Here is a 22521-nt window from a genome sequence, read left to right as displayed (position 1 = left end):
GATCGTGGGCAGAACTTCCCCCAAAAAATTCTAAAGTGTCGCAACAATGAGAAAATGGGAGTGTTGCACAGAGGTCTTTTGGATGAGCTCGGCATTGCAATCTTCTGGCACTCTATCAATTTATTTGATGGCTCGGAGCTTTGCGCTGGTATATGCGGGGGGGTAGGGGGGCGGACCCTAAACATGTTGGTGAAGTCGGCCATTTCGCAGGGGGTCCCAGTCTACCACTGTCCCCTCCTCCCTTTGTCAGCGGCATTGTCACCCCCACACTGACACAGCTCGCTGGCATTGGGGCGTTAGGATCCTCCCGATGAGCGGGTCCCTTGGCTGACCCCCAGCCTCCCCCCCCCCCCCCCCCCCCCCCCGCCCCCGCACAACCCCCTCCCTGCATGACCCCTTCCTACATAGGCCCTCCATGCATAGCCCCCGTCATTGTGCATGCCCCCCTCCCCCCGTCATTTTACATAACTCCCCGTATCATATCACTTCCATCACAGCACTATCCCCACTTAGGCCCCACTCCCACTTAGGTAATATCATTGTGGGAGCGATGGTGCTCCCACAATGATATTACATAGACAATACCGGGACTCTGACCTTTTTCATCATGCTCCATGAATGGAAGGTTAGATGGCAATCTTAAAGTTTGTCATCTACGCCATGTTCCAAAATGTGGTTGTGCGCAGAAGAAAGGTTAAGTAACCCGAAAGTTGCTGTGTCTATGTAGTGACAATAGTGCATTCTGGAAATTGTCTTCTCACATATTCAAGCCTTTTCATTTGACAAGCTGATGGTTAACAGTGGTAACCATGAAGAGCCTTTTAAACTCAAAGCAGAGAAGAGAGTTTGCCTAGCCAATACTTATTCCACATCCAAAAGATTATCTTTTTGGTATTGCCCCAAGTCATCTACAGTGCCCAACTGGACACTGCCAAGGTGTCAGGTGGAAACTGCCAGGTGGGCACTGCCCGGCCATACTCCTGACCAACTGGGGGCTTCAGTGGCCTCTGATTCCCCCGGTGTAGCCATGGTGCCTGGTCTCCGCAGAGCAGTAGCGATTCTCGCCGGTGTGATGCCTCGCCGGCGAGGTGGGAAGCATCCGGGAGGGAATCACAGTCGTGCCGGACTCGTTGATAACACGGAGGTGCAGCCAATCTTATGTTTTGCACGAAGCCGATCTCGCCAGTGAAATGGGGCCGGGGGAATTGCATTTTTGGCATTGCATGCTATCTTCCCAGCTTGCCACACTGATTGCTGGGCAGGGTGAGCTGGTAAGATCGCGTCCCTTGTGTTTTTATAGTGCCTTTTATTTCTTAATGTCTTAAATTGCTTCACAGCGGCATTGTAATATTGGCCTCAACAATAGCAATAATTCAGTCAGTTTGTGTTTAACAGCAAGATCCCACAAACAGCAATGAGATAAACAACCAGATAATCTTTTGGATGTGGAATAAGTATTGGCTAGGCAAACTCTCTTCTCTGCTTTGAGTTTAAAAGGCTCTTCATGGTTACCACTGTTAACCATCAGCTTGTCAAATGAAGAGGCTTGAACATGTGAGAAGACAATTTCCAGAATGCACTATTGTCACTACATAGACACAGCAACTTTCGGGTTACTTAACCTTTCTTCTGAGCACAACCACATTTTGGAACATGGCGTAGATGACAAACTTTAAGATTGCCATCTAACCTTCCATTCATGGAGCATGATGAAAAAGGTCAGAGTGCCGGTATTGTCTATGTAATATCATTGTGGGAGCACCATCACTGCAAGGATTCAACTGAAGGCCTACCACCACCACCTTCTCATGCAAGGTGGAATAGATAATAAATATGGCCTCATCTGCATTGCATACACCCAAGGATGCCTTTTTAAAAAAAAGTGCAGCAAGAATTGTGGAGATTTTATAGATCTTGTAATGACCCGGAGAGGTCTATAAAAAGTTCCACAAATTCATGTGTTTGTTTGTTGATGACACCTGACTGGTGACAGAAACTTCACTCTTGCTGTTTAATGTACAAATCACAGAAAACAAACAGCGCTGTAATAGTCTTTTTCCCCCCAAAAAACATGATTGTACAGCAAACAGACTATCTGCAGTCATAACATCATTGTTGGTTATTGGCCAGAATTTGCTGATAGAAGTAAAACCAACGTGGAGGTGAAGAGAAAGGCTTTAAAAAACCTTCAAATCTTGGATTCACAGAAAACTTTATTGTACTTTGCCAAACTTTTGTATCACTTTTTCTCTTCTCTTGAAGCCATATATACCAGTGCTCAACACCGTTCCAAATGAGCAGTGGCAATGTGTCTTGCATTGAGATCTACTGAGATGCGTACTCTCTAACGGACTGAAAACCATTCCTAACCTGACATTCATACCATAAACGGAATTTCTGACTGATTCTTCCCCCGAAACCAAGGAACTCTGAAGCCCTTTGTATATTGCACTTGGCTAAGAGCAACAAATCCAACACAGACCAGGAATTGAACTTTTATTTATTTTGATTTATATGTTCTATTGCAAAACGTGTTCCTTCAGTGAATCTAGTGATTAATAAAAACAAGGAAGTATAGTATGTTTTCTTAATGTCAAAATCTGCTCTAGTTTGGTTCAAAAGCTAATGTATTTAAGGCTGATACAAAGGTTTTGTGTTCAACTTATTTTTAATAAATAACATAAAAGCTTAAAATATTAATATTATTGCATTCCATGTATTACTACTTTTCAGGTTAGCAGATGGCAGATTGTGTGAGTAAGGTGGAACTAAGCATTTCCTGTGAAAATCTACTGGATAAAGATGTTTTCTCGAAATCTGATCCACTCTGCGCACTCCTTCTAAATACTGGTGGAAATCAGTGGGTTGAGGTAAGGAAAATCTTTAAGCATCTTACTCAGGTAGCCTATATGTGAAAAGCATAACTTTTTATTATGTTACTGGTATCTTGGTATGGACTTCGAACTGGACAAAGTGAAACTGCTCCTGGGTTTTAACTCTACAATTATTTCAGTAACCAATACTACAGAACATGTTGAAAAATGTAATGATTATTGTTTGTTTCTACATTTTTTTAGATCGCTTTTTTTGTATTTTGTTTTCATTCATGTAATTGTTTTCCACCATTCAACAGAGAATATATTGGTAGAAGAGTGACTTCCTACTCCTACAAATATGTGTTGGTATTTTTACAGCAACCATATTCTTGGTCTTTGACTGATGGTCAGTTTGTGCCAAGTAATGGGTAGTTAATGCATTAATATCTGCTAAGAAAATGTTTGTAATTGGCCAAACATAGTGACTGATACTTTTATAAATATTTTGTTCCAGATAAAAGAAATATAAGTGACATATTACAGCCAGTTCAGAATTTCTGTATCATTACTTTGTATTATCTCCATGAGTGGACTTTGATTCTGTTGGAATAGGGTCAGTGTACTATGGATAATGGGGGGATTTTTCCCGTGCCGCCCGCCACTGGAATCAGGGGCAGACAAGGTCCATTTTCGATTTTCTGGTGTTGGGACGAGCATGGCCAGAAAATTCTGCTCGATGTCAATGGACATTTCTTTTGTCCGCCCCTTGCCTGCTCTGATTCCGTGGCGAGTGGGATTCTGGTGAATGTGGCTGCCTATAGACCAAAAGATTGTAATTTGGCTCCTAACTGGCTCAAAGATTTCTCTGGCATGGGATCGATTGGTTGAATGGCCTCCTTCTGTATTGAAATGACTCCATGGGCAGTTTTGTACAGCCCTGTCATGGCGGGGGCGAGATTGTAAAAGGCAACAAGTCGTTCAAAAGTCCATTGACTTTGGTGGGACTGGAAAATCCGCTGGCAGGAGGAGCTGGAAAATTCCACCTATGAATCTATTTTGATTGGGTTTAGGAAATATAAATTGAAGAAATTATTATGTTGAAGATTCATTTGTCCTTTTAATTTTTCTTAGATTGGCCGTACAGAAATGGTTAAAAACTGCCTTGATCCAAAATTTTCAAAGAAATTTCTGATAGACTATTACTTTGAGCAAGTACAGAAACTGAAATTTGGAGTTTACGATATTGACAATGAAACTTTTGACCTGGGTGATGATGATTTCCTGGGAGAATTTGAGTGTACTCTGGGTCAGGTAAATATAAATATTTCATTCTTCTGTTTGTTAAGACACTGAGTACTTTAGCTGATTTTGCAAAGCTGTTTAGTTTGTGTTTTATCATTCAAGTAAAAAATAGAACTTTTTCTTTCACTATAGTAACTATTTTGCACTGCAGTAATGTTCATGAATAATTCTTCCATGGTGAAAATGTTACAATATATGACATCAATGTGTTGGATTTTATTGTAAATTGCCTCTCTGCCCACTGAAAGCAATACAATTATGAGAATGACATTTCTGTATCTGATGTATTTTGAAAATTATTGATATCAACTGTCTGCTAATATACATTGCTGAAGTTGATGAGACTTTTCTTTGGCTGAAGTTAAAGCTTACTAATGCTGTCTAATTAAGAGCCACAGAAAACTGGAAGTTTGCAAGGGACCCTTAGACAGCTTCTTGGGTGGGCAGACATGTGGGTGCAGTTTAGAGCAGAAAATGTGAAGTGTGGGGAACTGAGGCTCTATTGTACATGTAACTAATCTGTGTACTCTTGCTAATATTGATCTGCTTTTGTCATTTTCAGTGCCACCATTGGAATGGTATTGAAATTCCACATCTGCAATGCTTGTATTTTCGGTTTAATGTTTGAGGAAAATGAGATCTTCAGCTGATTGGCGCAGAACATTTCTTTTTATACATCTATTCAAAGATGTGCAAGTTAGGTTGATTGGCCAAGCTAAATTGCCCCTTCGTGTGATGGAGATTAGCAGGGTAAATACGTGGGATTATGGGGATAGGGTCTGGGTGGGATTGTTGTCGGTGCAGGCTCGATGGGCCGAGCAGCCCCCTTCTGCACTTTAAGGATTCGATGATTCTGCACTAATTATTATGATAAATTAATAATACAAATTTTTGAATTGTTTTGATAGATTGTCTCCAGCAAGAAATTGACCAGACCCCTTGTGCTGCATAATGGAAAAACAGCAGGAAAAGGAACGATCACGGTACAGAACCAAATACCATGTAGTTGCTAAAGCTTGATGGTCAAATGAACTCTCAAATTCTGATGGTTTGTTGCACCACTGGAAGTTCGGCACATTGACAGGCCCAATGTTGACAGCTTGGGAAATAATGGGGTGGGGCTCATCACCACATTTTGAAAAGGCTCCTTAATGAATTCGAAGCAGGTGGAGTGCACCTCCCAAAAAATGGAACTTTGTGTGGAGCATGTAACCTGGCTGATTTAAGAGACATGATCTATTGAGCCTGACAGGTGATCACCAGGAAAATCAACAAAGGCAATTTAATTGAGGACACTGCAGCTTCAACAAGCAAATTGTGGTGACAATCCTTTAAGAAAGCAAAATAACAATGAGGAAGTGGGAGTGATGAATATAATGTCAGTGTCATTGATTGTAAGGCTCATCAGAACTAAATTCCAGATTGATATGTGCTTTGAAGTTTATTCTGAGAATATATTTATGCTTCGGATACTGGCAAAAGAATATTGGCTATATACGTTTTGCAGCCAACCTGTACCTTGTTTATAGAGCTTCACTTCTGACCCTCAACTTTTGGATATCTTGAGTACCCACTTCATCCAGACATTCAAATTAACCATGTATAAGTTTGTTAAGTAAACAGAAGTTTTGAACGACCTTCCTTAAACCAGGTCGGTAGTTGTACCTCATGCACTGTGTAGCTGCTTCACCAGAATGGGGTGGGGGTGGATTGCTCTCAGTCGCATCTGTTGTTGTGAGGTCAGTGTCGGGCTCCAGATATAAAAAGTGACTTTTACACTGACATGGAGCAGAACATCCTTTGCAATTATATAGCAACATGTTAAAGACAGAACTAAGCAATCCCACAACCAGTGGATCAAATCAATTCTTCCACATTCAGTCATGAATGATGGTGGACAAATAAACGTTGGTAAGAGGGGACTCAATAAACATCCCTATCCTCTATGATGGAGAGACCACCACTGTTGTAATAAGGGGTTGTAGCTTGACGCCACTAGATAGGAAGTGTGTCATGCGATTCAGTTTTAGTTTCACTTTTGCTTTTAAGCAGAGCACGCACAGACAGCTTTGCTTAAAAGCAAAAGTGAAACTAAGTGTCTTTAAGCTTTATGTCTCATGTCCTCCTGTGTCCAGTCCCAATAAATGAACCTACAGCATGATTGCACAATCCCTTATGAGTGATTGGTGCCTTTATACCATTTTACAATCATGGCATGGTGTGCAGCAGTGGTTCCTTCCAAAAGACATGGTATTCAGCCTGGCAGCAAGATCAAGTTTAGGATCTCACAGACTGATGCAGCCGTTACCTGTCTCATAAGGAAGGATGGATCATGGAGAGTATGCCTTGATCCACAATGTTTAAACACAGCTTTGAAACATTGTCCTTACAAAATACCCACATTAGAAGAGTTAAATCCACAATTTGCAGATGCAGAAGTTATCTCTGAGCCTGATATCAAGCATGGTTACTGGTCAGTTAATCTCACTGAGAAGCCTCATGCCCCATTTGGACGATACTGTTACGAGCAATTGGTGCCTTTATATCATTATAAAACCCAACAAGCACGTGAGTGCAAGAGCCAAGACTGAAATCATTTGCATTAATCTTCAGCTGTAAATGCCAATCGGATGATCCATCTTTGTCTTCTTCTGAGGTCCTCCGCATCACAGATGCCAGTCTTCAGCTGATTCTGTTCACTCATGTGAAAGCAAGAAATGGCTGAATGCACTGGATAAATCAAAGGCAATGGGCCTTGGCAGTAGTACTGAAGATGTGTGCTGCAGAACAAGCTGTACCTCTAGCCAAGCTGTTCCAGTACAGATACAATGCTGGCATATGCCCGATAATGTGGAAAAAACATATGCATAAAAAGCAGGTCAAATCCAACCTGGCCAATTACTGTCCCACCAATCTACTCTTGATCATTCGTGAAGTGTTGGAATGTGTTATTGACAGTGTTATCAAGCGACACTTACCCAGGACTAACCTGCTCATTGATGCTCAGTTTGTTTTCCACCAGGGATAATCCGCTCCCTGCTAATATCTTCCAGTCACATCAAATGATCATGATCAGGAACTTAGATGTTATTTGCAGTCATTTTAACTGAGTCCTGACGTCCAAATTTGGTTGACCTCGAAGTGGTTGCAGGAGTCATGAACTTTTCAAACCACCACCACCTGTTTGCACTACAAATAGTGCTTCATGAGATTCAACTCTGAATACTTTAAAATGTCATTTTTGTCCACAGGCCACTGGTTAAGTCTTCCATTCCACCACAATTAAAATAACAGGTGTAAACCATTTGTCTCATTGAGACTACGGCATCATGGCAGCTTGCATTGGGTTCTGTCAGGGTTATTTGGCTCTTCATTGCATTGGAGCCTTTGTCCAAACATAGATAAAGAACTGCAAATGAATTAAGGGTTTCTGCCCTTAACATCTAAGCTGCATTTGACCAAATGTGACATCAACAAGCCCTAGCAAAACTGAAGTCAATGGAAATCAATGGAAAGTTCTCCATTGGTTGGAGAAAGGAAGATGGTTGTGGGCTGTAGGAGGCAAATCATCTCAGACCCAGGAATTTCTCAAGATAGTGTCCTAGCGCTAACCATCTTCAGCTTCGTCATCAATGACTTGCCTTCCATCATAAGGTCAGAAGTGGGGATGTTCACTGTGTAGTGTTCGGTTCCATTAACATCTCCTTAGGTAGTGAACAGTAAATAACAGCATCCAGCAAGACGTGGACAACATTCAACCTTGGGTTGATAAGTGGAAAGCATGACCCTCTTCCATTGACTTTCAGTGGCATTACCATCACTGAATTTTCCATCATCAAAAACTTCGAGCAAGGAGAGTTTAACATTGGCAGCTTGATTGCAACAGCCACATAAATATAGTGGATAGACGAACAGGTCAGAAAATGGGAATTTTTTGGGGTGTGGGCACTGATGGCAAAGCCAGCATTTGTTATCATCCTTCAATGTGCACGGTGCTGTTAGGAAGAAAGTACCAGGATTTTGGTCCAGTGTCTTTGAAGGTAAAGCAATACTGTTCCAAGTTAGGATGGTGTGTAGCTTGGAGGGGAACTTGGTGGTGTTCCCGTGCAGCTGCTGGTAGATGTGGATTTGGAAAGTGCTCTCGAGTGAGCTTTGGTGAGTAATTGCAGTACATCTCATCTGTGATACGCATTGTTGCCACTGTGCATCAGTGGTGTGGGGAGTGAATGTTTACGGATATGGTGCCAGTCAAATGGTTTTGTCTTTGTTGGTGTTGAGTTTCTTGAGTCTTGTGGGGGCTGCACTCATCCAGGCAAGTGGAATGTATTCCATCAGGGCATTCCTTCTTAGTGCAACAGGGGGCACATCAACGGCTGGTTCTCTCTTGTTGGAGATGGCCATTGCCGGGTACTTGTATGGTACAGGTGTAACTTGCCATTTACCAGCCCAAGCTTGAATGTTATCCAAATCTTGCTGCATATGAGAACAGAAATGCTTCAGTATCTGAGGAGTTGTAAATGGTGCTGAACATTGATGATCAGTAAAAATCCCCACTTCTGACCTTATAGTGAAGGGAAGGTTATTTGATGAAGCAGCCGAAGATGTTTGTGTCTAGGACGCTACTCTGAAGAACTTCTGCAATGATGTTCTGGACTGTTATGCTTTGACCCGCAAACACCACAACCATCTTCCTTTGTGCCAGATATGACTCCAACCAGCGAAGAGTTTTCTCCCGATTCCCATTAACTTCAATAAATGCAAAATACAGCAGATCCTGGAAATCTGTAATTAAAAATAGAAAATGTTGCATAAACTCAGCTGGTCTGGCAGCATCTGTGGAGAGAGAAACACATTTCGAGTCCATATGACCCTTCTACAGAACAGGGTTAGAAATGTTAACTGTTTTTCTCTCTCCACAGATGCTGCATGACCTGCTGAGTTTATCCAACATTTCCCATTAACTTCAATGTTGCTAGGCCCCTTGATGCCACAGTTGGTCAAATGCTCCCTTGATATCAAGGACAGTCACTCTCAGCTCACCTCTGGAGTTCAGCTCTTTTGTCCATGTTTGGACCAATGCTGTAATGGGGTCAGGAGTCAAGTGACCCTGGGGAAACAAACTGAGCGTCGGTGAGGAGGTTATTGCTGTATAAGTAAGTACTGCTACATAACGTAGACGGCACCTTATATCACTTTGCTGGTGATGGGGAGGTGATGGGCCAGATTGGTTTAGTCCTATTTTGTGTGGAGAGGATGGATTTGTGATAGATACCAGTTTTATAGCTGTATAGAACAGCTTGGCTTGGAACAGAGCTAGATTTGGAGCATATGTCTTCAGTACTGTTGTTGGAATGTTGTCAGCTTCCATTGCCTTCAGCCATATCATGACATCAGGTGGTGTGAATTGAATTGACTGAAGACTGGCAGCTGTAATGCTGGGGACCTCAGGAGGTGGCAGTGATGGATACTTCACTTGGTCCTTTTGGCTGCTGATGATTGCAAATGTTTATGCCTTGCTTTTTGCACTGGTGTGCTGGCCTCCCCCATCGTTGAGGATGGGAATATTTGTGGAGCTGCTTCTTCCATTTATTTAATTTTTTGCCTCATTAACAGTTGGATGTGGCAGGACTGATGGGCCTGGGTCTGATCAGTTGGATGTGGGACCGATTGACTCTGTCTATTGCATGGTGTTTCTGACAATTGACATGCAAGTAGTCCTGTGTTGTAGTTTCACCAGGTTGACACCACATTTTTTAGATATGCCTGGTGTTGCTTCTGACAGCAAGTGAAGTAAGTAACTCACTTCCTGACTCCCCAAAGCCTTTCCATCATCTACAAGGTACAACTCAAGAGTGTAATAGAATACTCTCCACTTGCTTGGATATGCAGCCCAAACAAGAAGCTTAACACCATTCAGGGCAAGCAGCCCACTTGATGGACATCCCATCCATTACCTTTAATACTACTGTATCTCTACCACTGTATGGCAGTCGTGTGCACTATATACAAGAAGCACTGTCGAAACAGCCCAATCCTCCTTCAGCAGCACTGTCCAACTTGCAACCTCTTAACATCTGGAAGACCAAGGGCAGCATGGGAACACAGCACATGGACAGCAGCAGTTTAAGACGACAGCTCACTGCCACCTTTTAAAGGGCAATAATTGCTTGCCTTGCCAGTGATGTTCACATTCAATAAACCTAATTTACAAATGGCAGAGTTGCATTGTAGCACTCATGTTCAAACATGAATAAACTTTCCCTTTTGCCCATTCAAATACCTGATGTCAGCTACTTTGCTCTAAGGAAGGGCTGTAGAGAAGTTCTTTTTGACAAGGCGGGAGATTTTGAAAGCTTTTCTTGGTTAACCAGGTATGAGCAGCATAGCTGATTTCCTGGGAGCAGGCTACCTCTGCTGACTCTCAGGTAGTTTCTGGGTCAAAAAAATAATTAGTGGAGAAGAGAAGTAGGTAGGTGACATATTCTTTTTATAAAATGCCCCTCTATATGTTTTATCCATTCTAGATCTTTGCAGAAGAAGTAAAAGATAACCGAGTGGTCAACTTTGAAGTTCAAGCACGCAAGTTGGATAAAAAGGTAGAACTCATTTTAAAAAAAAGAAATCATTACTGCTGTAGAAAGTTAGTTTTGCGTTATTAGTTTACACTGTTACTTCTTTAAAAATCTCTTTAACTAACCTGGGGTGTTTTACTTCTGTTACTTGTAACAAACAGGACTTTTGGGGGAAATCAGACCCTTACTTGGAATTCTGCAAACAGACGGAAGATGGAAAATGGCAAATGGTGCATCGGACAGAGGTGTGAGATGTTTTCTGAAATGATTCTGTAAATTCCATATCAGTCATAATGATCCTTCCTGCTTCACATAATGTTCTGATTCTATATAAATACTGGGGTCGTGGTCACTTTTCCCCTACTTCATATCTAATTGGTCCGTTTACAATACAGTTATGAAGCTGTGTCAATATCGCAGGTCAATGTTTTCAATTAAAGTACACTCTGTGTCAGATTAAAGAATTGAGGTTATTACTGCTATCATTACACTGAAAGCTGGTCACAGATTTTGAGGGTGTTGAAGCTTAATTTCATTTTAGCCAGTTAAAATGTATTACCAGTATTTTGAACTGATTTCCTGTAAATCTGGTCCCTTAATCCAAAAGGGTAAGTAGATATGCGATATCCAGTTTCTCGTAAAAGACAAATATAAGAAGGCTAATTTTCCTTGGATTTTCCCAGCCCATCACCCCTCCTTGCTAAGACAGAGCACACATTGGAAATTAATTCCATTCTTGTGAGAGTGGGCTGCTAAACAGTTAAAGCGGGAGGGAAGAAAGAGGGTGGAGTCCCTATTGTTGTCTGTTGAGGATGGCCTTCCCATCCAGAGACTAATTGAGGCCCTTTTGACGATCAGTTAAGGGGTGCAGGAGCAGAGGTACCTGGGGCGTATATGTGAACAAATCATTGATTGTGGCAGGGCAGGTTGAGAGCACAGATAATAAAGCCTAGGATTCCAAATACTTTATCAATAGGGGCATAAAGTACCAAGGAAATCCTGATAAACTTGTATAAAAACTGATTTGACGTCTAATGAAGTATTGCAGCCAGTACATCCAGGTCTAAGAACCACACTTTAAGAAGGAAATAAAGGCATTGGATCCAGAAGGGATTCACAAGATTGGTACCAGTGATAAGGAACCCCAGTTGCTGGATAGATTGGAGAAGCTTGGGTTGCTGTTCTTAGGGAAGAGTCGATTAAATGGAGATTTGATAGAGGTATTCAAAATTATGAGGTCTGGACAGAGTAGATAGGGAGAAACTGTTTCCAATCATGCAAGGATTGAAAACCAGAGGACACAGACATAAAGTAATTGGCAAAAGAAGCAATGGCGACATGAGGAAAATCTTCTTTTACACAATGAATGGTTGGTTGGGATTTCAAATGCATGCCCGAGAGTGTGGTGGAGGCTTTCGATTATGGCTTTGAAATAACTGGATCATTTTCTCAAGAGGAAAACATTTCAGGATTATGGAGAAAAGACGGGAGGTTGACACTAGATGAATTGCTCGCGCAGAGAAACAACACAGATATGAATGGCCTAGTAGCCCCCTGGTGCTGTAAACATTTTCTGATTCTATGATTAATGGCCTCATCCCATGATAGCAGCTGGTATTTTACCAACATCCAGGATGGCTATATGGGAGGTTGCCCAATAAAAGCTGATGGCCTCCTTGATGGCTTGGAGATGGGGATTCTCCTTGTTAATGGTTCTATTATTTTTGCTAACCCCCCACCCCACTGCCACCCAGCCCTAGAAAGTAAATCTGTTCCCTTGAACTTATTGCTAGTTTAGAATCTCAATTGAAATACATTTTCAAGTCTTGAAGGAACATAGTCTCAGTCCTCCAATAAAAGATCCTCTACCCCAGGAGTCTCCAATTTAACAAAGTTAACTGAGGACAGAACATGCATGGAGATGTTTTAAAGCAGAATTATTGTGATATTTCCAAATATCAGCTCTTAGAATCCTAACATTTCTAGCATAATATTATATATGTGGGCTCTTCAGAACATAGATTTGTGATTACAACTTGTATATTTCAATAATCTTTTTTTAATTAAAACTAATTATAGATTAGTTTATACATAACGATTATGGGTGGTAACTAAAGTTACCACCAGAATCCACCGTAGTTAGCAAGGTTATTAGATAATTAAACAAAAATTGATTTTTTAAAAAAGATAACACTAATTATCTTGGATTTTGACATGCCTCTGTTTCAGTTATAGGGATACCAAACTAAGCTAAGATGCAACCTATGTCCAAAGATGGCTGACCTATTGATTGTGTTCCCTCATCTTTTTGAAGATAGAGTTCAGCTGAGCTTGTAACTGACTGTCATTTTGTGTTGTATTCTCAAGAAAACACATTATCAATTCTGAGAATGACCTTGGACCATCTTCAAATTTCTGGAAAAGCAGGAGGCTGCTTCTCAATTCCCAATGGCTTGAGGTTTTCTTGATTACCCTAGGCACACTATTAACCATTCAGCACAGCAGCCATGTCTCTAACTTTTTATATCAAATTGATGTTTCTAATTACGTGTGCCCATTAATGGTAATTAGCAATTCACATTTTAGGTTCCCTATCAGAATTTTCCTTATTTGCCACTGTGACACATGGAGGGCCTCTCCCTTTCCTCAAGAATGACTTCCCTCCCCCCCCATTCCTCTCCTGCAGTCAGGCTAGCCCTGGCAAGCCCAACACACTTGCCTACATTCTGGGCCTCCAACATTGTTGCTTGTCTGAGCTGATTGCAGTACCAGCTGTGGCCAACACTCCTGGTGGCGCTGCTGGGACTGAAGTGCAACCAGCCCCAGATTAATTGTTAGCTCTTGGAGGTAGGATGTTTGCCCTTAAAGGGTGTGAGTCTCGAAGTTGAATATTTAATTGCCTGATGGGCATAGAATTGCTTTGGGCTTCTGAAAATGGCCAATCCAGGCCAATGATTTTCAAGGTCACCATCGCAGCTATTAGGTTCAGCCTCTGAAGTGCACTCTTCCCTTCCTGATTCATATACATTGCTGGGTTTAGATTATCTGTACTACGTGCTTTTCCCTTGGCAAACAGCTTATGCTCAGAAGCATAGAAGTAATTAACTGCTGACTCAGGTCTCCGATAATGGAAATGCCGCTTTCCAAACCAACAACTAGAATGCAAGAATCCTGTGTCCTCTGATGCATTAGTTTTCTACCAAGTAATGCTCACTCCCTAAATTAATTTGAGTTAGTTTATTATGTTGGTACCAGAAAAGAAGTACCAGGCAAAAAATAAGTGACAGTTGGCCTAAAGATTTCTAGAACTTGACTATATTCCATATTGTTTCTGTGGTATTTGAACACTTTTGCATGGCCAAACATCGGTGCTTTCATCCTTTGCCATGTACGCAGTGAGAAGGAAAGGACAATTAGTTATGTTGTGCTGCAGGTTTTTAAAATTTGCATTCTAAACTTCGACAATGTAGCATTCCCTCAACATTTCTCTGGAATATTAACATAAATAAGCTCATCCTACAAAAATAATGTGGAATTATGTAGCTCCCTTAATTGTGGAGAAGTGTCCCTTGGTGTTTTGTAGAGGTATAATCAGATAGACATGGATGTTGAGTCAACAGGATTAGGAGGGTTGACTAAAAGTTGGTCAAGGAGATGAATTTGGACGAGGGCCTTAAAGGAGCAAAGAACAGTCGAAAGAGACAATGCTTTAGAGAGGAATTTCTAGCTTGTAGGACCTACGTAGTTGAAGAGTCAACTGCTTGTGGTGGGATGAAGGGAATGGGAGGAAGAATAAGGCCAGGGCCAGAAGGACATAGAGCTCCCAAAGGGTTGTAAGACTGAAATTGATTACATTAAATGGACATGAAGGGATTTAGATGGGAGGATGAGAGTTTTAAGTTTGAGGGTGGTGATTATGAATCAAGGTCTTCACTGAATACTAGGGTGATGTTTAAGTGGTATGAGATAAAAAAAAGTGTGAGCAGAGTCTAAGATGACCTGCAGTTTATGGAGTAAGGAGGATGGGAAGTTAGTTAGGAGAACACAGTTATTGTTCATCAGTGCTAGTTAAGTACCTAATTTTCGAGGTCCAAAGACAGTAGCACATATGTCTTTGGACTTTGAAAATTAGGTGCTTGAACTAGCACTGAGCAAATTAGTTTCTACTGAGTATCATTAAGCCCAATAATGGAATAAAGTAGTTCCAAGACATTTATTCCATAACGGGATTCTTTCCTTGCTGTCCGACCAACAAACAAATGGTGTATACATACAATGTGTATATATTTATCTATCTTCAATCACATCCTTAAACAAATGTGACATTTCCAGTTCCTATACTCATAGCATGCATTTCCTGAACTATACTTCAGCGCAGTTGTTATGACAAAAGATATTGAACAACAAATACTTTTGTGGTACTTCAGATAATGCATTTACTTATTTTCAGGTCATTAAAAGGAATTTAAACCCCACTTGGAAACCATATAAAATTCCTTTGCAGTCACTGTGCAATAGTGACTTGCAGAAACCAATCAAGGTATTTCTCATTTTTATTACTGGATAGCTAAGAAATATTTACTTAGCATTTCGCTTGTTGAAAAGATTACTAATCAAAGAGTCTGTTGAAAATTTGTATTGATATTAGTAATTGAGGAGTTGCGAGACTGAACAAATATTGAAAATATGGTTTAAAGTGTAAACTCTCCAACTTATCCTCATGCTCTCCCTTTTTTTGATCTTTCATTCTCTCTTTTCACATGCTCTCCTTCCTGTTTTCAGTTATCAAACTGCCTTAACAATCTGATACTTGAAGAAAATAACCTTGTAGCCCATGATTGTCTATAAGCAAATGAGCAAACTAATTGTCTAATTTTAAACCTGTTGAACATGTTCACTGCTGCTTTTGTTAAGCATCGTATTTACTTGCATTATTATTGCTGCTTCTCTATCGCATTTGTTACATCCACATAATTATTTGTAAAGGTCACATACTGAAATATTGGGTACTTTGGGAAATAGCAAGGTACTATAAACTCCTCTACGTTATTTTCTATAATCTTCAGCCTATTTAATGAACATCTCTTTTTCAGGTAACCTGCTACGATTATGACAACGATGGATCACATGATCTAATAGGAACATTTGAAACAAATATGCAGATGTTGCAAATGGCATCGCATAGTTCACCAGTAAGTTTGCATTTTTCTTTATAATTCTCCTGTTTAATACTACAGAAACATTCAGCTATTCTGCTTTATTTAAAAAAAAATTGCAGCAAGTTGTCTTAGATTAGGGCGTAATTTTTCTTTTATCATTTCTCCATTAAGTCTCCATTCTGCACCATCCGACAGGTTGGTGAGGTGCTTTGATTCTCGGCCTTTGCTAATGTCATCCTTTCAGCTAGCTGTGAGAAAGTGGGCGAGACAATCCAAAATGACTTGTACTTTGTATTTGCATTTATTTCACTTCACTTTTTTTTGTGTTGGGAACATTCTGGTTGTTAGGTGGTATCATGTCACATGATGAATCAGAAAAGCAGCACGGGAAAGGGAAAGTACGGCCAAGGGCTTTCCAAAAAGATTCCCAGCATATTGGTGAAGTGAGAAATAATTAGTAAGCTCAAGTCAGAGGAATGAGGGGTGCAGCCTCCAAGCTTCTCGCCAGAGAGCACAAGATTCCAACCTTGGCTTCATGCTGTAAAATGCAGCATGAATTATCAGGACCATTCATTTATAGTGAGTGAACAAATCAATGTATTTTTAATACAGAATATAGTAGTGATATATTTGTGTTTAAGTTTTAGAGCCTAGGATACAAATGAAGGTGATAGGGAATGTTTTCTGATTTAAGGTAACTTGGCAGTAGGCTACAGGGTCTGTGCCTAGCAGTAGTGAACGTTGGAGTGTTTGTTTGGCAGGGCACAAGAAGAGACAGCCAAGGCAGGTAAAATTTAACTTTGGCAGTAATGCAAAATTGGACAATAGTAAATTGGCAGCCTGCCATTCACCCTGTCTACTTTTCCTTCCTATGGACTTCAATGAAAAAGAAAATTTGACAGGGTATAAAACAAGGCACTGGGTGCTGTGGGTTTGGGTAAGATGCTCGTTCGCAGAGTCGACACAGACTTGATGGGACGAATGGCTTCCTTCTGCACTGCAGTGATTCTATGGGAAGAAAGTTACTAATTTTCTGAGGGAGCCAAGCAACTGTGGGAGGAATTGAAATGAAATTCTAGCTGATGGTGGAAGGAAAGTTGTCCTTAGCAGTCAATTCTATAAATCTATTATTTGGAAGGCAACTGTTTATTTATTTAAAATTATTAGCAATGTTCTTAAACAGGTAAATCTCCCCCCCAACCCTCCCCCCCAACCCTCCCCCCCAACCCTCCCCCCCAACCCTCCCCCCCAACCCTCCCCCCCAACCCTCCCCCCCAACCCTCCCCCCCAACCCCCCCCCCCAACCCCCCCCCCCCAACCCCCCCCCCCCAACCCCCCCCCCCAACCCCCCCCCCAACCCCCCCCCCAACCCCCCCCCCCAACCCCCCCCCCCAACCCCCCCCCCCAACCCCCCCCCCCAACCCCCCCCCCAACCCCCCCCCAACCCCCCCCCAACACCCCCCCCAACCCCCCCCCAACCCCCCCCCAACCCACCCCCCAACCCCCAACCCCCCCCCCCCCAACCCCCCCCCCAACCCCCCCCCCAACCCCCCCCCCAACCCCCCCCCCAACCCCCCCCCCAACCCCCCCCCCAACCCCCCCCCCAACCCCCCCCCAACCCCCCCCCAACCCCCCCCCAACCCCCCCCCCAACCCCCCCCCAACGCCCCCCAACCCCCCCCCAACCCCCCCCAACCACCCCAAACCCCCCCCATCCCCCCCCCCCCATCCCCCCCCCCATCCCCCCCCCCCATCTCCCCCCCCCATCCCCCCCCCATCCCCCCCCCATCCCCCCCCCATCCCCCCCCATCCCCCCCCCCATCCCCCCCCCCAACCCCCCCCCAACCCCCCCCCCAACCCCCCCCAACCCCCCCCCCAACCCCCCCAACCCCCCCCCAACCCCCTCAAACCCCCCCAACCCCCCTCCCCAACCCCCCCCCAACTCCCCCCCAACTCCCCCTCAACCCCCCCCAACTCCCCCCCCAACCCCCCCCCCCAACCCCCCCCAACCCCCCCCCAACCCCCCCCCAACCCCCCCCCAACCCCCCCCCAACCCCCCCCAACCCCCCCCCCAACCCCCCCCCAACCCCCCCCCAACCCCCCCCAACCCCCCCCCCCAACCCCCCCCCCCAACCCCCCCCCCCAACCCCCCCCCAACCCCCCCCCCAACCCCCCCCCAACTCCCCCCCCCCCAACTCCCCCCCCCCAACCCCCCCCCCAACGCCCCCCCCAACGCCCCCCCCAACCCCCTCCCCAACCCCCCCCCCAACTCCCCACCCCCACCACCCCCCCCCACCCCCCCCATCCCCCTCCCCACACCCCCCACACTCCCCACCCCCCTCCCCACACCCCCCACCCCCCCCACCCTCAACGTGATCTTGATTCTCTATGTACAGTGTCTTAGGAGGCTGACGAGAAGTGTAATTAAGCACTTAGAAAAAATTGTGTAACCCAGTTTAGCAATGGGAGACAAGTGATAAGGAAGGAGCATGTAAGGGGGTGGGAAGTTCTGAAAAATAAATTATTGGTTCCACAGTATCACTTAATCTGGAGTTAACATTGCTCAGAAATTTAAATGGACTAGCCATATAAATTCGGTGCCTACAAGAGCAGGCTCAGAACATGATAATTCTATGGCAAGTATGTCACCTAACTCTACAAAGTCTGTTGTTACAAGTCAGGTTGGATACTTCAAGGGGTTCTATGAAGCTTGCCTGACCTGTAAAGTTTTATGTTGAATTTGGCTAGGATGAGCACGAGAGGTTTCACTTCAGGTGTGATTCAACTGACCCACGAGGAGCTTTTATCAAAAACAAAGTTTAATTAAGAATATTATTGACATGTATAGTAAGACAATTAGCAAGAACTTTTAACAATTACAAACGAGAAATACAACAACCACGATAATGTATAACTCTTAAGGAATATCTCTAATGTGTTCCAACCAAAGCCAACATCCAGTACACAAAACCCTCCAAATAAACACAATACAGCATAAGTTAATGTCCACTTGTTACAGGTATCCCACCTCCTGGGTTGAATGCTAAAAATCCCTTGTGAAAAAATTCAGAAGAGATTGTAGTTGAATCTGTTTCCCAAAACACAGCTTCTTCAAAGCAGAACCAAACAAAGAGAAAATAACAGGGAGAGAAAGAGACTGCTTGTTAGCTTGCTGCTAATATGCTGCTAATATGCTTCAAACACACACTGCCACAAACGAAACTGAAAACCCTATCACCTGACCGCCACAGCTTAGCTCCACCCCCCAATCGCTCAAGCATGATTTTAAAAGGTTTCTTAAAGGTACACTCACATGACACTGTCCATCATCTACAAGACACGAGTGAGATGGAATACTCTCCACTTGGCTACAGCATCACTCCAGAAGCTTGACGTCATCCTGGACAAAGCAGCCCACTTGATCAGCCACTCCACAACCTTAAACATTCACTGCCTCCACCATTGACAGCAGTGTGTGCCAACTACAAGATGCATTGCAACATTTCACCAAGGTTCCTTCGGCAGCACCTTCCAAACTCTCAAACTCTGCTAGATGAACAAGGGCAGCAATTGCATGGAATTCTACCACCTGCACATTTTTCTCCAAGCCACATATCATCCTGACTTTGAATTATGTCACCATTCCTAATTAAGCACTTAAAAACTCCCTTCATAGAATTGCTGTTAATGTGCCTTCACCAGCTGGACTGCAGCGGTTCAAGAAGTGGCTACCTCCAGGCTGGATCAAGAATCCTGGGGCAGAAATCCTGATGAGAGTTTCTGGCCAATTGGAGGCTGGCAGCTCTAGCTCATGAGGAAACCATGGCTGCTGCCAAGAATGACAGCCACCAGAGGTCCAGTGTAAGGGTGTGGGAATCCCAATGAAGTCTCACTTTGGTTTGGAGGCATACTCTGAATGTAACAGGAATGAGAGACAATGCTAAGTAATGTGTTAAAATTGCAAATTTATTGAATAATTATAATTGGAATACTACAACAATTATGATTAATACCAAAAACAAAGTATAAGAAAGAAAACTTCAGTTAAAAGGCACGGTGACACAATGGTTAGCACTACTGCCTCACAGTGCCATGGACCCGGGTTTGATTTGCAGCTTGGGTCACTGTCTGTGTGGAGTCTGCACGTTCTCCCTGTGTCTGCATGGGTTTCCTCCGGGTGCTCCGGTTTCCTTCCACAGTCCGAAAGACATGCTCGTTAGGTGCATTGGCCATGCTAAATTCTCCCTCAGTGTACCCGAACAGGCACCGGAGTGTGGCGACTAGGGGATTTTCACAGTGACTTCATTGCAACATTAACTTCATTGCAACATTAACAACATTAATAGTTTGTGGCCTACTTGTGCCACAAATAAATAGTTTGTATATTTAAAGTATGGAAGGAAGACAACTTTACTTAGGTATTATACTGGGTAGAATTTTCCCACTGAAACCAGCCTCTGCTGTGGGTTCCCTGGTAGCGGGACAGATGAGCCACGGAAATTGCCACTGACTTCAGCGGGACCAGAAGGTCATGTCCGTGGCCAATGCTGAACCACTTTCACCATGGGAGCCTGAAAATTCTGGCCACTGTATTACAGATACACACTATGGCCAGAATGTGACCGGCACGCCCACCCTGATTCTGGGGGCGGGTGAGGCTCGGAGAACAGCATTCTCCCTTGGCCTCGGGCGGGATCATACAAACCTCGGGCGGACGTGCCAGTAAAATTCTGCCCTACGCTACAAATGTTAACCCCAAATTGGTCTGTACAAGACAGCTCCCCAAATTGGTTAACCCCCAAATTAGTCCATTCCACCACAAGACCGTAATTTGGTAAAATTCCCCTTGGTTCATAAATCACCAAGTGTCCAAGTAACCTTACATGATGGGCACTTTGGTCAGCCATTCTGTCCCTGGCCTTTTCTCCTGTAGTCTTGAGTGGTTGATTATTCCACTCTGGATGCAGCAGTGAATCCTGGAAGCAGTCTCCCTTTAAACTGAATCTCTATCTCCAATCCAGCCTTTCGAGGCTTTCTCAAAACTAAAGTCTGTGTAAACTGAGGGTGGATTTTCTGTACCCACGTCCCCTTGCCGTGTTTTGTAGAGGTGGCCTGTCATTGGCTGAAAGGTTCTGCCACTGTCAACGAGTTTTCCTGTCACCAGGGAACCATTCGTGGTGGTGGGGGTGGGGTGTGGGGGGATGGAGGGAGGGTTGCTGGTCACCATCGGCAGGACTGGAAGGTCCCGTCGGTGGAACAGCTGGAAAATTTCAGTCCGAGTCTCTCTCAAATTCTTCTCACAGACACTGCAAGACTTTGCAGACTTCGAAATATTCAACTGTTTACATATCTTTACACATTTTTTGATGGTATGTCCTATCTGCTATCACTCAGATTGCATGTCCTTGAATGAAACTCCAACTCCTGATTCCATATGATATTTGACCACACCAAATGACATTGTCCTGGCTTGTAGTTCAAGGATCTTCAAATGCATTAAGAAAATAACTTTTGCTAAATAGAAGACAACTTTTAGTATTCTAGTTTAGAAAGGGAAGACAAACATGTAGACTTGATCTTGGGAAAACATATCTAATTATCAGTATCTCTACTGATTATTGATTTAAGTATTTGACTTAAAGCACAATTGCACAAGGTTTACAAAGCAACTTTAAATATTCAACACAGACATAAAACCAAAATCATATCAAAGAAAATAGAAAAGCACAAAATTACAAATATTAGTGGCTGCAGGCTTCAGGCCCACAGCAGAATAGAGGAGTGACTTAGGCTCGGGGTAATTCATGATGGGAACAGTGTTATGGTGGGGAGTGGAGGGAGATCAACAGCAAGGGGGAGCTCTTAGCCGCTCCTCCCCTTCCTGATGATGGGTCCTTCTCTCAGGCACTGAGTATCTTTGAATCAGGGATCTACAAGCAACCCAGACAGGTTTAGTGATTGTGCCCACCACATGGTGATAGACCATAAATGGGCTTTAATTGGCCACTTATGGACCCCAATTGGCAGCGGGACAGGAAGTCCATCTACCATAGGCCTACCCGCTCTAAACTTAATTCTGGCAGAGACAGGAAGGCAGCAGGATGCTCACAAAGCACCTGATTGAATGCTCTCCCCAATTCCAAACATGCAGGAGGGCATAAAATCTCCACTAGTGTTACAACACAAATTATCTACAATTAATGCTGCATTTATGTCCATTTTACATTTTTTAAAACTATGTCAGCAAAGCTAAATAATCTGCCCAGGAAATATTGGTTTTAATTTCCCATCACCAAAACTATGGGAAAACTCTTATCATAATGTCTACGTAAATGCTATCCTGGAAATTCAAGTCCTTTGTAAAATAACATTCAACAAGACTGACCGTATTCTTTGAAATAATGTTTTGGTAACCAGCTGTTTTTAAATTGTAATCCAGTAGAAATCAGATTTAAAAGATATTCATGTTTAAATTGGCCAGAAATCTTTCCAAGTTAGCATAGCTTGTCACATAAGTCATTTCAAAGCACGCCACTGAGAGTTTACAAAACTATGAAATTGGCCCACGAAGGTGGTTACATTAAAAGCAGTGTGCTGTCCTCTAATTTTGGACTCTGATCAGAGGTTTTGAGAATCCAATCCTGCCCTTGATAGGCGTGGACTCGCCAATTAC

The 22521-nt window shown here is 43.3% G+C and overlaps 1 protein-coding gene across 2 annotated transcripts in view; it reads left to right on the top strand.

Annotated features, from left to right (window-relative positions):
• Positions 1–22521, top strand: part of LOC144495695 (copine-3-like) — a 94780-nt gene that overhangs the window by 37868 nt on the left and 34391 nt on the right. For both annotated transcript variants that reach the window (XM_078216020.1, XM_078216019.1), the window contains exons 2-8: positions 2734–2870; positions 3948–4127; positions 5027–5101; positions 10643–10714; positions 10852–10935; positions 15141–15230; positions 15784–15882. In XM_078216020.1, the coding sequence (XP_078072146.1) occupies positions 2742–2870; positions 3948–4127; positions 5027–5101; positions 10643–10714; positions 10852–10935; positions 15141–15230; positions 15784–15882 (729 nt within the window). In that variant the 5' untranslated portion in view covers positions 2734–2741. The remainder of the gene's footprint in view (positions 1–2733; positions 2871–3947; positions 4128–5026; positions 5102–10642; positions 10715–10851; positions 10936–15140; positions 15231–15783; positions 15883–22521) is intronic.

This window comes from Mustelus asterias, chromosome 7 (genome assembly GCF_964213995.1).
Source record: "Mustelus asterias chromosome 7, sMusAst1.hap1.1, whole genome shotgun sequence".
Taxonomy (NCBI): domain Eukaryota; kingdom Metazoa; phylum Chordata; class Chondrichthyes; order Carcharhiniformes; family Triakidae; genus Mustelus; species Mustelus asterias.
This window is presented reverse-complemented; position numbering and strand designations above follow the sequence as displayed.